The sequence below is a fragment of the Chrysemys picta genome, chromosome 3 (assembly GCF_011386835.1).
Source record: "Chrysemys picta bellii isolate R12L10 chromosome 3, ASM1138683v2, whole genome shotgun sequence".
Taxonomy (NCBI): domain Eukaryota; kingdom Metazoa; phylum Chordata; order Testudines; family Emydidae; genus Chrysemys; species Chrysemys picta.
In genome coordinates this window covers 140,054,818-140,068,781 of record NC_088793.1, presented here as the reverse complement: position 1 = coordinate 140,068,781, position 13,964 = coordinate 140,054,818, and the positions used below count along the sequence as shown (strand labels likewise).

The 13,964-nt window shown below is 45.9% G+C and overlaps 1 protein-coding gene across 1 annotated transcript in view; it reads right to left on the bottom strand.

Annotated features, from left to right (window-relative positions):
• Positions 1-13,964, bottom strand: part of CATSPERE (catsper channel auxiliary subunit epsilon) — an 89,923-nt gene that overhangs the window by 75,704 nt on the left and 255 nt on the right. The window contains exons 2-4 of the mRNA XM_065589979.1: positions 13,429-13,488; positions 10,572-10,620; positions 6,838-6,911 (exon numbers count right to left, since the gene is read on the bottom strand). Of these exons, the coding sequence (XP_065446051.1) occupies positions 6,838-6,911; positions 10,572-10,620; positions 13,429-13,488 (183 nt within the window). The remainder of the gene's footprint in view (positions 1-6,837; positions 6,912-10,571; positions 10,621-13,428; positions 13,489-13,964) is intronic.

Genomic DNA, 13,964 nt, shown 5'->3' with positions numbered 1-13,964 from the left:
CGATGACCTCGTCGGTGCCGGGAGTCGGATCTGGACCTCGACGAGGACCTGGAGTATGCCCGGTACCGGGAGCGGCCTCTCGACGTCGAGCGTCGACCGTAGCGGTGCCGAGAACTACGTCTCGACGTTGATCGGTGCCGACGATCATAGCGGTGCCGAGACGTAGAGCGGTGCCGCGAAGAAGAAGATCTTGGCCGCGAGTACGACCGGTGCCGAGGTGATATTCGGTGCCGGGACTGCGAGCGGCCTGGGGACCTGCTTCGGGACCTGGATCGGTGCCGAGGTTCCAGCCCTTGCGATGGAGGGCGCATCAAGGCAGGTTTCCCCCTCGACTGGATCGGGCGAGGCAACGGTGCCGTCGGTGCCGGTGGTTGAGGCGGTGCCGGCTCCGTGAGAGCTATTAAGTCTCTCGCCGCCGCGAAGGTCTCTGGCGTCGACGGGAGGCACTGTATCACCGCCGGCCTCGGTGGAGACGCCGTCTGCACCGGACTCAACGGCCTCGGCGCCGGAGTCGACGGTGCTGGAGGCACCTGTTTCCGGTGCTCCACCGGCGTACGCGGCTCTACCCCCGGCACTGGGGGAGCCAGCGTCTTCGGCACAGAGGTCCCCGTCTTATGGGCTTTCTTATGCCCTGGGGATAATGACCGGCGCCGAGGCACTTGCTGTGCTTGCGGTGCCGACGAGGTCCGGTGCCGGGAAGGCTCATCTGACGCCACTCGCGTGGTCGTCATGGCCGGTGCCGCCGGGGCACTGCGCACCGAGGCGCTAGGTGCCGGGGCCTGACTTGTAGATGGAGCGTCCGGACTAAGTGCCGCCTCCATCAGGAGTTGCCGGAGCCGAAAGTCCCGCTCCTTCTTGGTCCTTGGTCTGAAGGCCTTACAGATCTTGCACTTATCTGTTTGATGGGACTCTCCCAGGCACTTCAGACAGGAGTCGTGCGGGTCGCTCGTGGGCATAGGCTTAGCGCAGGAGGCGCACAGCTTGAAGCCGGGAGCGTTGGGCATGAGCCCGGCCCCGCGGCCAGGGGAGAAAGGGGGAGACGACCCCCTTAATCCCCTGACTATTATAACAACTTTTAAAACTATTGAACTATTTAACTATAAACACTAGGACTATAACTATAACTATAACTGCGAATAACGAACTAAGCTAGGGAGAGTGGAGAACAGCTAAGCAGCTCTCCACAGTTCCAACGACCGTCAGGGGCGGTAAGAAGGAACTGAGGGGGCGCCGGGTCGGCTGGGGTATATATTCAGCGCCATGAAGGCGCCACTCTAGGGGGCTCCACAGCCGACCCGCCGGTGTTGCTAGGGTAAAAATCTTCCGACGATCGTGCACGCGGCGCGCACACACCTAATGGAATGGATATGAGCAAGCACTCGAAGAAGAATCAATGTACTCAGCTTTGCAGCTTAGACCTAATCTACACACAGTCTTTGTACCCATGTCACTATTTCAGCTAGAGCTGGTATTTTTTATACCATAATAGCTAAATGAGTACAATCCCTAGTGTGAACCCAGTTATACCAGTGTATAGGTGCCTTATACCAGTATAGTGTATTCCCTTACATTTATGAGACAAAAGCCTGGTCTACACCTAAAATTTAGGTTGACCTAGCTGCCTTGCTCAGGGCTGTGAAAAATGTCATGCCCTGTGCAACATAATTAAGCCGAACTAAGCCCCATGTAGATACCAATAGATGGAAGAATTCTTCTGTCAACCTAACTACTGCTTCTTGGAGAGGTGGATTTACTACAGTGAAGGAAAAACCCCTTCCATCATTGTAGTAAGTGTCTACGCTACTGCTGCAGCTGCACCATTGTAGCATTTGTAGTGTAGACATACCCTAAACTGTACATCACAATATAAAGCACCTTTATGCCAATATAACTGTGTCCACATTATGGGGTCTTACTGTTTCAACTATATTAGTTTCAAACTGATATATTTAAAGTGGTATAAAAACTATATGCAGACAAGTCCACAGTGTGCTACACCCTTATAAAAGATACTGCATTTAAAATAGCTGTCTACCTATTTCATATCTCAACACCTGTGTAAGACACACTGTGGTATGAGAGATCTTTCAGCTGCTCTATTCTGTGTACAGAATACAGCATTAAGAACATTGCCCTGCCACCACTAGCTGAAGTGAAGGAAATATCAAAATTAAATTATCTAAAATTAGGTAAAAATTGGAGTGTGACAGTGCATCCTAATATTAAGATGCACATAGATGTATTATATATATCTCCTCAATATATGTTCCATTCTATATGCATCCGAAGAAGTGGGCTGTAGCCCGCGAAAGCTTATGCTCTAATAAATTTGTTAGTCTCTAAGGTGCCACAAGTACTCCTGTTCTTTTTGCGGATACAGACTAACACGGCTGCTACTCTGAAACCTAAGAAAATAATAATTGTTTATAGTTATAAGAATTTAATAACTAATAAAGACAGTTTTAAGCAGTTAGGACCAGGAATAATAAAATGGTAGTTGCAGGTAATCAGAGCACAAAAATTAAAATGGCAGTCTTGGGGTAATTCGGCCTATAGCAAGCAGGCAGGTTGAGGTTAGATAAAGATTACTCCAAAACCTAAAGGGAGGGGTCAGTCATGTCAGGTGCAGGTTTTCAATCAGGTCCAGCTTTAATTGACAGATAGGTTTAGTGTCTGTAATTGGCTAATAAGAATGGAGCAATCAAAGAGGACTTAAAAATGATTGGAGGAGAGGTATGCTAATGATAAGGATTGAGGAAATAACCAAAGTAGGCCAAAAATCATATATAAAGCGGAGAGCTGACAAGCATGGTGGTGGTGCTATTGATGTGTGTGAGTGAGTGGAAGGAAGAGGTTGTCAGCAGGAGAAGTCAGAAGAAGCAGGAAGAGAGCAAAATCACTGAAGAGGGAAGAAGGCTAGATTGTTGTGATGGATCAAGAAATCACCGCAAGCAGCAGCGGCAGTAGCAAAAGAGAGGTGGCAGAGGCGCGGCAGCAGCAGCCAGAGCAGAACAGCAGCAGCAGCTTGGCACTGAGACTGAACAGAAGGACCTTTTGACAGATCAGAGGGAAAAGAAGACTGTAGAAAGTGTTGTCAGATGCTATCGGTGTGGTGCTCTGCTTTCTCCTATGTTGATATCACTCGGCCGCGTGCGTCTGTTCCCTCTGTGTGCTGCCCCAGCTTTGCGCAAATAGCTGACACAGCAGACCCGAAGAGAACCCCCAATAACCACAGAGTCTAGTAAGATGCAAAGTCACGTAGACTAGGTTTATTGCGATCTTGGACACAACTGCAGTTCCCTGTAGATTACTTAGTCTATTGGGCATACTATGAGAAAGTGCCTCTTGGCAAGGACCCGGCTCAGTGGCGGACTTTCCACTGCCCCCGTGGCCGGACAAAGACACCACCCCAGGGATACATTCTTATACACAGGTACAAACAAGTTACACATCACTCATGACGTATTGAGGTGCAACCCCTCTACGCAGCAAGGTACAACCCCTCTACGTAGTAAGGTGCCGCCTCTCACCTTGTACATGTTGGTTCGATCAAAACAACTCTATCCATCATTTTACCCTTTTGCCCCTGTCATTGGGATGGGTCGGCCTGTTCCATGTTATCTGTGGAATGTTCCAGTATAGTGTATATTCTGATATCTGGTGTCCAGTATCTGTTAGGTATGTCTCTTTTTGCAGGATCAGCCCTTTCCTTGCCAGCTTCTGTGAGCAGGGCCTGCCTCTGGCTCACAGCTTAACTTTGCTTTATGTTAGCCAAGTCTTGACCATTACTTTAGTTCAGGCCTCATACTGGGCCTCTGATACCAAGGTTTATATCTCAGGGCCTCCTCTTACTAAGCATGAGAACTATGGTATAAGGAGCTAGGACATATGAGTGTGTTTGAGATACTAAAGTTGGATATATGTTACTATGTAGGGTTACCATACGTCCTCTTTTTCCCCGGACATGTCCGGCTTTTCGGCAGTCAAACCCCCGTCCGGGGGAATTGCCAAAAAGCCGAACATGTCCGGGAAAATGGCGGCTCTGCTCCTCCCCGACTCTTCGGCTCTGTTTAAGAGCTGGGCTGCCCGAGCGCTACCAGCTTCGGGCAGCCCCGTGCCTCCAGACCCTGCGCCCCCAGCCGGGCACTTCCCCGCCCGGGCTCCGGCGGCGCAGGGTCCGGAGGCACGGGGGCTGCCCGAAGCCGGTAGCGCTCGGGCAGCCCGGCTCTTAAACAGAGCCGAAAAGGAGCAGAGCCTCCAGCCGCGGCGGCTCTGCGTAACTGTAACTTACACTGTGTAAGTTACACAGAGCCGAAGAGGAGCAGAGCCTCCAGCCGCGGCGGCTCTGCTCCTCTTCGGCTCTGTGTAACTTACACAGTGTAAGTTACGCAGAGCCGCCGCGGCTGGAGGCTCTGCTCCTCTTCGGCTCTGTTTAAGAGCCGGGCTGCCCGAGCGCTACCGGCTTCGGGCAGCCCCCGTGCCTCCGGACCCTGCGCCGCCGGAGCCCGGGCGGGTAAGTGCCCGGCTGGGGGCGCAGGGTCTGGAGGCACGGGGCTGCCTAAAGCCCGAGCGCTACCGGCTTCACGGTTTGCCGGGCAGCCTCCAGACCCTGCGCCCCCGGCTGGGCGCTTCCCCTCCCGGGCTCCAGCTGCGCTGGGGAAGCGCTGGCTGGGGGCGCAGGGTCTGGGGGCTGCCCGGCAAACCCTGAAGCCGGTAGCACTGGGGCAGCCCTTTCCCCCTGGCTGGGAGTGGGAGGGAGGAGGGGGCGGAGTAAGGTTGGGAAGGGGCGGAGTTGGGGCGGGGCTAGGGGTGGGGAAATGGGCGGGGCCTGGGCCCTTGGAGGGTACTCTTTTTTTATTTATGAGATATGGTAACCCTATTACTTTGTATAAAAGTTTAGTGTTTTAATTAGAATTGCTGTCAGCATCCTGCATGTGATTGATCACCACATGTAGAATGTAACCACTTGGAGCATTTCAAACTGTATGACATTGCAGTACTGAGTACTTGAATGTGCATACTTGTGCTAATAGAATTTATGTTTGTTTCTTGATATATGCTTTGGTTCTTTTAAAAGATTTATTGTTTCAGGAATATTGGTACATTAAATAAAGAAAATTTTTGTTTCCAAAGACTACTGCCCGAGTGTCGATCCTTTGAGCAGAAGGCTATATCCATGACTTCCTAATGGTAAACAAAGTGAGTCTGTTCTGGGGGGTTTCCTGAAGGTCACAGGGTAACCCCTAGTAAAACCCTGGCAATTCCTCTATGGTGGGCCATCTCCTTTCACCTACCAAAACAAACAACTGACAATTGAGTTACTGAAATAGGCAAACCATTGTGGGAGTGTCTTAAGTCTGGATTTTGGGGGTAACAACTGCACTTTGCATCTGGATTTGAATTTGCAATCTAACGATAATACATTCACATTAACACACAGATGTATATGCCTCAATGTACAATCATTTAAATGTGTTTATTTAAATATGTGATATCTGATTGTACATTCAAATAAGCTTACCAGTACAATAATTTCAAAGACATAACACATATAAACACACACAGCAAGATAGACAAATTAAAGCTGCATTGGAAACCACAAAGAAGTGGGCTGTAGTCCACGAAAGCTTATGCTCTAATAAATTTGTTAGTCTCTAAGGTGCCACAAGTACTCCTGTTCTTTTTGCAAACTTTTTACCTGACTTTTGCTTATCAAAAATTTCAGCCACATTAGTGGCTTTAGTGTAACTGCATTAGTGTAACTTTTATGTACTCCCTCCACACTGTAGATAGTGTTGGATCTCAGTGCTATGCAGATAAGAGCTGTAATACATCCCTCTCTTAATTTGAAATATTTTTAAAGGTTGTACCATACTCTGGCTAAACAGTCATTTAGGGGCAGAGATGCTTTTTAAAAAAAAAATGGTATTTTGGGTTTCCTACTCCTAGTGTAGCTGGGTCTAATCTGGAGCTCACAAATGCATTAGGTATCTTGGCCATTAAATTATCAAATAAGAATACCTAGACAAAAAAGAGTGTGTCTTGTCAATCCCACTCACTTTACAGTATGTATCTAGAAACCTTTGTGCAGTCTAATGTCTAAAATAGGGTCCTCCTCCTGAAGACCCTAGCTGCTCCAAATGTAAGGAATCAGACATGTTTCTATTTAAAAATAACACATAGAATACAATTCGGCACTTATGTTTTACAGTGATAGACTCCTTACATCTCTGGGATATAAACAGATATTATTTCTACAGCATTGTTCATATAAATGCACTGGACCAAATAAAACAAACAAACAAAAAAAACCCCCAAGAATATAAAATGTTGTGCAATTCTTAATTTAGATATACATGTTAAGTATTTATCAATCTTTTTGGCTTAAGGTTTCCTCACACGTACATAGGCAAGGAAGTTTAGGAGAAATAGTATACTTAGAACTACTTTATATTGTATATGTCCATGCCTAATTCTGTGTTTCATTACACTGATAAATATTTAACTTACAATATAAATTGTATAGAAACCTCAGAACCAGCTTCTCTGTCTCCTCCGCAAATCTCAACCCACAACTCCTATTCTGAAACAAAGGATCTGTACTTCATAATTCTTAAGGGAAATAAAAACAACATTTTGTTTTCCAACAGATCTCTAAATGAATGCACGTGGCCAGGCTTAACAGAAGCCCATCTTACTTGAATGTGTATACAAACATGATCTTCTCAAACTTTGGGTGGAATTTTCAAAAGTATTCAGAATTGACCTAACTCTGCTCCCAATAAAGTCAATGTGAGTTACCATTGTGCTGTTATTATTCACTTTTGCAATCCTTACCTTTTATTTGTAACAGTACATAACGTAGAAATGTCCCATTCCACAAATGAAGGTCCTTCATACTCTAAATATATCTAAACAAAGAATTAGGGTAGCACATACAAATATATAATCTGTTGCATTATATTTAACTGTATAGTGGTTTTAAAACCAGAATGTTCTTTTACCAGGTTTTTAATTATTACACAGAAATGATTAAACTCTTTAAATATTAAAAATACCTAGGGACAACGTCAAACTTAAAATTGTAATTATTATGGCATTAAACCCAATCTTCTCCCACTGCAGTCAAAAGAAGTTTTGTCAATAATTTCAATGGGAAAAAAAAAACAGACTGAATTATATAAAGCACACTACAAAAATAAAATGGGAGGTCTTCTATAAAACTAGCAAATAAGGTTTTGAATTACAACTACCCTTTCTGAGGTCCCTGTTAGCAGGGCAGGAAATCTTGTTGCAATCTTTGTGACACCCACAGTGAGCAGGGCCAGTGAGTGTAAACTAGTTTTTATCTTGCTCTTTATTCTTTAGTCCATTACATTGGTAAAGATTTCTGTTTTCCCCCATGGGAACAGTTCACTACTGCCAAGGCCATCATCACGCAACAAAAGCACACTCAAAACTGCGTTTGAGCTCTTTAGATGGGGCTCTGCAATGGGCCAGAGAAACTGTTGTCAATAGACAAGGCATTCCCTCCCCTCAATGCATAATTTTACTCCACTGAACTCCCATGCCTGGTGTCACAGAAACAAAAGACTAGGAATGGCAGTTTAATAAAATCTGAATTTCCCTCCTAGTAGCACAGATAATTACTAACCCTTTCAACTTCATTTGCTTTTTAAACTGTTGACGTATACAATGGTGTGTGCACAAGTGTGTTCACAATCACTGGTGGTAGCAACAATGGGAATTTTTTACCAAGAAAATGGTTCTAATTCAGTTACTAAAGCTGACTGCAAATGATTTTGAGAACTGCACCATTTATTCATATATTGCGATACTGAACTGGTGCAAGCTGTGGAAAACTCATAAATTGCTAACATGGAAATGCAACATTAGAAAAATATTAAATCTGTTTCAGCTGTCTTTTAATGCAATGTAGCAGCAGTTAATGAGGAGGAAGAGCCAGTACCATATAACCAGTCAGCTCTGTAGATGACTGGCAATTGCTCTATAGGCCACAATTTGAGAACCACTGTGTTACAGCATTTTTCTTTTATTCCCACTTTTATCCTTAACTTTCCTTTCTGATTATGGGATTGACCCTGTTCTCACTGAAATCACTAGCAAAACTTCCATTGGCGTCAACAGGGGCAGTATTGAACTCTAAACAAGTTAAAGTTGAATTGATGTACTGATCAGACACATACTTACTGGTTAATTTAAACAGATATACACCTCTACCCTGATATAACGCGACCTGATATAACACGAATTCGGATATAACGTGGTAAAACAGCACTCCGGGGAGGCAGGGCTGAGTGCTCCGGCGGATCAAAGCAAGTTCGATATAACGCGGTTTCACCTATAACGCGGTTTCACCTATAACCTATAAGATTTTTTGGCTCCCGAGGACAGCGTTGTATTGGGGTAGAGGTGTATAATCATGCTGGTTTGAGATGTCCTTACCTCACTGCCAGAAATACATACTTTGGCCTATAGATGTGACTATTCTAAATATCTCTCCAGTACATTTAAATGGAATGGGATGAACACGCTCCTCTCCCTCCACTTGTAATCACTGATTATCTACTAACTTCCTATATGAGAGTTGCCTCTCATCTCCTAAGAAAGTATATTTGCATGTAAAGCTTTAGTGTGTCCAAATTAAAAATTGAAATAGATATGACAGTTTTGGCTATACATCTCCCACCAATAATTTTGTTAAACTTGAAAAGACAATACGACCTAAACTAAGAGTTTAATCATACACCTCTCCTGTATATTAGAAAGACATAAGTACTATTACACTTATTATGTAACATATATTTTTCTTATTTCTCTCACTTAAAAGTGAAAATAAATAATAAAACAAAATAAACAAGCGCAAATGGAAATCTCTGAACTGTTTTGCACTCAGGCTTTCTCGAAACTACAAAAAAGTGCTTGTTCTTTACAATGGGTATCAGCAACTGTATTTTTTGAACTTTTGTCAAGATTTAGCATATTTCATATCCATATGATTGAATGGTATGGTTAATTAAACCCATGTGAGAAAATGTAAGGGAGTAAAGCATTGGTTAGGTGAGCTTACTCTATATAACCTGGTAAAGACCCAATGCTTATTTAGTGGATAATTGATTAGGAATGTATAAGTCGAGGTATAAACAATATATGTATAGGTTTTGTAGGCCTGCATACACTAACTCCTCACTTAACATTGTAGTTATGTTCCTGAAAAATGCGACTTTAAGTGAAACGATGTTAAGCGAATCCAATTTCTCTATAAGAATTAATGTAAATAGGGGGGATTAGGTTCCAGGGCAGCTTCCCCTACTCTGCAAGCATCCGGGATGGGGGGGCTCAACCCTCAGCCTGCCCACTCCACCCCTTCCCCCAAGCCACCACCTTTGACCTGCCTCTTCTCACCTCCCACCTCCTCCCCCTTTACTTCGCATGCTGCATCCTGGCTCCTCCCTCCCCTCCCTTCTAAACACCGCAACCCAGCTAATTCCTGCATTCAGGAGGGAGGGGGAGCCTGCGTGCCAAGTCCTTGCTCCTCCCCTCTCCCTCCTGAATGCCGCAAGCCAGCAGATTGCCGTGGGCAGGAGGCAGGGGGAGGAGGCAGAAGGCGCTGATCCACGGCGTCTGCCAGCGGGTGGGAGGCGCTGGGGTGGGGTGGTGGGGGAGGCGTAGGGAGGCTGCCAGCTGTGGAGAAAGCAGGCAGCCAAACAATGCAAGGGTGGAGCATTGCACAACTTTATATGAGTATGTTCCCTAATTGATCAGCAACATAACAACGAAACAACGTTAAGCAGGATGACTTTAAGTGAGGAGTTACTTTACTCAAGTGTGGTTTTTATAACCTCTGTATAACCTTTTAGAGATGCAAAAGTGAGAACAAAGGTTCCTGACAAAAAATATTAAGATCTGAACATCCTGTTATTAAGTTTTTGGGGAGTCTAGAGAAAACAAGCTAAATCCCTGTCAAGTAGTATGATAGTTTTATTATTGCTAAAAAGGGGAACAATGTGTTATGAAACTTATTGTATAATTCAGAACATGATGTACAGCAATAAATATTACCTAATAGGGAAGGAAAAATTTGAGACAGCAGATGAATAGAAGGCGGTGTTGATAAAGATAATGTGTAATAGTGTGTATAAAAGATCATGTCAGAACCTAGAATCTCTGCCTTTCCCCTTGTGATATAGCCAGTTCACTGGCCTGCTACAATCTCATTTGATCACTGGGTGTAGCACTCTGTGCCTATGCAAATAAAACCTGGTCCTTGGATCCAGAACTTGGTGTAAGCAGTGGTTTGTCTGCTTTCCATGGATCTGTGAAGTAACATGTAGGCCTCATTGAATTGGTCCTGAAACATCCTTACACAAAATTTTTCCTATATACAGCAAATTTTCCTATACTTTGCAATATGAAGACATTACAAAATAAAGAGTGTTTGAAATCAGACCCAAAACATTGTCAGTCCCTAATATACACAAATAAAAGCTAGAAGCAGTGTGTTACAAATCAAGACTGATTCGTTCTGATCATTATTAAACAACACTTACAGTGGTTCTGGTAGTGAGGAGAGCATAGTTTTCTACATTAGTTTTATACCTGCAAAGAAAATGCACTAAGGTATGAATGTCAAAATTAATTTGTTCTCCAAATAAAAATAGTAAAGCAGTGAGACTCTATGACCCCCTTAGAGAGCAGCATTAGAATTACATCACAAAGCAATATCATGTTATGACAATATTCTGGAGGTCCCAAAGCTATTTCAGGAAGCCAGGGAATAGCTGTGTGAAAGCATAAGATTACAGTCTACAAACCATGGATCAAATTCAAAGTCAGTAAACTTACTCCGGATTTACACTGGTGTAAATGAGGGCCAAATTTGGCACTATATTTGTATATGACAAATTACTCACACTCCAATGGTACGTTACCACTTCTTAGGTGTATTCTGTCAGCTGTTTAACAGCATATAGCAACACTATACAACTGTTTAGGACAGGAAGTGAAGAATATAGTAGTCAAGTGAAACTGCAGTGGAAATTTATGTAAGCGTAGTAAGTACCCAGATTAGACTTAGGCCAAGACATCTAATCAGGGATGACAGCCCTACATTGTTAAAAGTGCCATAAAATCGTGAATAACCATTAGAATTTCAGCTTTACATTTAACATAAAAGTTGGCACCTACAGCAGAACAGTGCAGCCTAACACAATGCTGGGCATTGGTTCAGTAGACTCAGAGGGAAACTGCCACCTATTAAACCATCTGGAAACTTCCTGCAGCTCTGTAGGTTTCTGGGTGGTCTCCAATATATGTAATGACAGGCCTACCACTATGCTCCTTGGGTTGGTGGTGCACGTCCTCATCAGGCGCGCTTCCACTGACCTAAGAGGGGCAGGATGGGGAACTGAGAACCAGGTGTCTCAGCTCCACTGGCAGTTCCCTGCCAGGAGCCGGGCTGCCCCACTGGCTCCCGGTGGGCTGCACCCTGCCTCGCCACCTTGTTCCCTACAGGGAGTGGAGGGAAGCTGCCCGGGGCTTCTTGCCTCCCCTTTCCCCGCCAGGAGTGGCGGGGGGAGGGAGGGGGAGAGAAGCTGCCCCAGGCTTCTTGCCCCCAGGGTGTGGGGGCCAGCTACCCCAGCTTCTCAGCCCCACCCTGCCAGGAGCCAGGCAGCCTTCTCAATTTGACTCCAATAGAGAGTTGTGAAATTGACAAGACAGCCAATGTTCCCAGTCAGGAGCGGGAAAGCCACCCGGGGCTTCTCACCTCCCTGTTCCCAGCTGGGAACAGGATCTGCCGCCTGGGCTTGTTGCCCTATAGCTGGGAGTGGGGTCCAGCCGCCTGGGCTTGTTGCCCCAGCTTCCAGCTGGGGGCTGAGTGGGGGAGTGGTGAGAGCTGGGGGCCTGGGCTTCTGGCCCCAGCTCTCAGCTGAGAGCAGGGTCCAGCCGCTGGGTTTCTCTCCCTGGCTCCCAGTTGGTAGTGGAGTCTAGCTGCCTGCAGCTCCCAGCCGGGAGCGGGGTCCATTCTCGCCCCAATCCCAGCCAGGAGTGGGGTTCAGCCGCCCAGCTCTCCAGGGGAGGGGTGGTGTGACAGATTTCTGTTACCAATCTGCCCGAGGCATCAGGTGATCAGGGTGAAGCCACGGGATCTTTTGGGGAGGAGATGACGGAACCCATCAAGCATCTAAATTTTAAAGCTTTATTAATAAAATAACAGCAGAGAGTGCTGGGAACACTCCCACGTCACTTGGGGGAAGAAAGAAAGAGCTAGCGCCCCAAGCCCTAACCAACTTTCATACTCACACACACACTACCCAAGACTGGCCAGGCCTGGGTGTAACGTCAGAAGAAGGGGATGGGGGGGAAAGGATGGATGAGAGTGCTGTCCTGGGCCCAGGCCGTCCAGGTCTACTGTTGCTCTCCAAATTGCTCCAGCTCTCAGGAGGGTTTTAAGTTCTGGCTCCTCGGGGGAGGGAGGGGTGCTCCGTTCGGGGACTTCTGCTACTGGTGCCCTCTGTGTCAGTACAAACCCGCTTTCTGTGGTTTCTTTAGCTTTTCCAAAACATCCCGGCTCCCAGGATGCAAGGTTCGGCCCCTCCGCTTGTCGTCTCGTTTGTGTTTTCAATCTCCGTAGCCCTGGACTTTGTTTTCTTCTTCACTGGCCTTGCTGTCTTGCAGGTCTGTACAGTTGGAGTTTTCTTTCTCACGGCTGCTCAGGCAAATTCAAGCCCCCATCTTTCTCGGCTGTCAGCCCAGTCTTGGCTGTGAGCAGTGTCCTTGGGTGGCTAGGGCCAGCGTCTTACCTTCCGACTGAGCTAGCTAAAATGTTGAGTTAACCCGTTCTTTGCTCTCTTCTTTTTCTCCCCCCTGCCCAAGCCTCTCGTACCTGCAAAGGAAACTTTCACTCCCCACTCACACACCTTTGACCCTCCCCAAAATGCTTTGCGATGCTTGCAACAGCGTTAGCAATATACAATGCTGATCTGCCTTCCCAGGGGACTCCCTGAGGGAGGGGGCCTTCGGGTGTGACAGTGGGCAGGTGGGCTCTAGCTGCCAGGCTTTCTTGTCAATTTCACAGCTGTGAAATTGACAAAAGAGCTAACAGCCGATCTAAGTAATGCAGTGTCTATATAGACACTGCACCAGCCTAACTATACCGACATAAGCCATATACCTCTCACGGAGGTGGAGTTATTATATCAGTGTAGTAGGGCACTTACATCAGTGGGACACGGCTACCATGTAGCCACTAATATAATTAGGTCAATGTAAGCTGCCTTATGTGTCAACCTGTGTAGTGTAGACCAGGCCTAAGTAGAGGGGTCCTAAAACTTTTTCATACTGTGGACAACAGTGTGTCTTATGGATTCCTTCCCCTCCTATCTGTGATTACATGGATCACCTCACCTGTTATTCACAATCACACAGCATCCCTGTATCAACGGCAGCAGTTGCTTATATGGAAAACTGATTTAAGGAAAGTATTTCTGTATTTTCAGCTGTCTTTAATGCAAAATGTGTTTAATCTTTTTTGAGAAAACATAATCAGGCTTCCTACTTTGGCTATTCATTTCATTTCCCCTTTATATATATATAAGCTTAACTTTAACCAAGGATATATATATATATATATATATATAAAATCTCCTTGGTTAAAGTTAAGATTCTGTCCTAGGTATTTGTAGTAAAAGTCAGGAACATGTCGCAAGCAATAAACAAAAGTTCACAGAAGCCCATGACTTGTCCCTAACTTTTACTAAAAATACTCGGGGAGGTGGGGAGGGGGAAGGGACACAGAGCGCTGCCGGGCTTGCAGCTGCTCCAGTCCCACTGCTGCTCTTGAGACAGGGGATGACCACTGCTGCTCCAGCTTCAGAGAGGCTGACCCAGCTCTGGCTGCTACTTCTGTGGGCTGGGGACCACTGCTCTGGCGGCAGGCCGAC